Source organism: Penaeus monodon, chromosome 15 (genome assembly GCF_015228065.2).
Source record: "Penaeus monodon isolate SGIC_2016 chromosome 15, NSTDA_Pmon_1, whole genome shotgun sequence".
NCBI classification, from domain to species: domain Eukaryota; kingdom Metazoa; phylum Arthropoda; class Malacostraca; order Decapoda; family Penaeidae; genus Penaeus; species Penaeus monodon.
In genome coordinates this window covers 24,982,590-24,984,355 of record NC_051400.1, presented here as the reverse complement: position 1 = coordinate 24,984,355, position 1,766 = coordinate 24,982,590, and the positions used below count along the sequence as shown (strand labels likewise).

General features: G+C 45.8%; 1 protein-coding gene across 1 annotated transcript in view; it reads right to left on the bottom strand.

Moving 5' to 3' along the window:
- Positions 1-6: 6 nt before the first annotated feature.
- Positions 7-1,766, bottom strand: part of LOC119582268 — a 6,852-nt gene continuing 5,092 nt past the window's right edge. The window contains exon 5 of the mRNA XM_037930486.1: positions 7-1,044. Within this exon, the coding sequence (XP_037786414.1) occupies positions 109-1,044 (936 nt within the window). The 3' untranslated portion in view covers positions 7-108. The remainder of the gene's footprint in view (positions 1,045-1,766) is intronic.

Sequence of the window (1,766 nt, the reverse complement as noted above, 5' to 3'; positions counted from 1 at the left end):
TGCATAGATCATTATCAGATATTATTAGCTCCTCCATACAACTTAACGGAAAAATGAAGTGAAAAAACTATCAACAACAATAATAAAACTAAAAAAATATATCGCTTACTATCCTGATGACGTAAAAGGACAAATATCCCTTAATATACAGTAGGGATAGGACAGCTCAGTGTTAAAGACCAGATCATTAATGCAATTCATTATGGATGGTTTTGCACCGACTCTGGGACAGAAATAGTACCGCTCATGGCAGAAATTACATATCGGGAAATTCCCACTTGCTGAACAAACAGCGGGGACGTTGCAAGAGGGCGGAGTCGTTGTGTTTGCGGCTGGAGGTGCTGTTGTTGTTGTTGGGGGTGCTTTTGTGGTATCGGCTGGGTGTGCGGTAGCGGTGATAGTGGTATCGGCCGGGACTATGACGGAGGTATCGGTGACGCCCGAACCGCCACCGCAGTCCCGACAAGGCCTGCCCTCGACGCACTGGCCGATCGCGGGGTCGAAAGTGCTGCCCTCCAAACACGACAGCGGCGCCCCCAGATCGCCGGCCGAGCAGTTGTAGTACTTTCTGCAGTCGAGAGGATCCTGAGCAAGGCCAGCGGAGGACTCGCAGAATGGCCTGCAACCTTGGGTACAGCAGACGTCCTCCTTCTCCACGCAGATGTCGCCGTTGAAATAAGGAACGTTGGCTTGGCACTGGAACGGCCCGAATGTACCGGCTGGCGTGCACACGTGAAACATACCGCAGTCGTAAGGGTCCCGGACCAAACCAACGCTTTCACCGCCGAGGGTGCACTTGAAGCTGCACTGGGGGACCGGGCAGAGCGCAGTACAAGGATTCGCAGGATCTCCCGGTTCGCAGTAACCCGTCTCGGGGTTGAATTCCATCCCGTCTTTGCACGTCAGTGGAGCGTCTGTTGGGCTTCCGTCAGCCAAGCAGAAGTAATAACGAGTGCAGTTCATAGGGTCGGGAACGAAGGGCTTGGCTCCAGTGCACTCTGGCTGGCAGGATTCCTGGCACGCTGCGATGTCGCTTTGGAGGGCCTGTGGATGGAAATAAAAATTGACTCCTTTTCAAAACAGTATGCTTCATTTAGACCTTGTTTTACTTCTGTCTGCATAAAACGACACGGCAACATCCACGGCTCAGCTCATGTAATCATCTTTAGTGAGATCTTAAAATTGCTTGTGATCTGAAATGTATATTTACATTTTAACGCATTTATCTGAATTAATATTTCTAATTCTCTCTATTCATTCATATTCATATTTTTTCTTCATCTAAATTATATATTTGTTTTTATACCTGTTCCCATTCATTTAGTTACTCAAACTCATTTATTTTTATTTATTTAATGTACTTCGTTACATTTATCTGACTGATCTACTTTGCTTCTATTTGCCTAATTCTAACCTTTACCGCTTGAACTATTTACCAGCATATCCCAAATGAGCGGCTTATAGGCCTGTAGTCACTTAGAGAAGCGTGCACAGGGGGAAGGGGGAGGGATGGTCGCTCAACCTCGTCCCTTTTCTTCACAAAAATGCCTTTTTAACAGAAACAGAAAGAAAAACTTAATCTTCCTCGTTCCATCAAAGCTCCTGCTTTTCCGGAAAATATATATGCACGTTACTGGCCATTTCCTGATCTTTTTAAAACAGTAAGCTTGATTTAGACTGTTAGTTCTGATACAGGACTACTTGGACTTCTTACAGTTTCTAGAATATATAAAACATCCTCTCTCTCTTACCAACTAAGCTCCTGT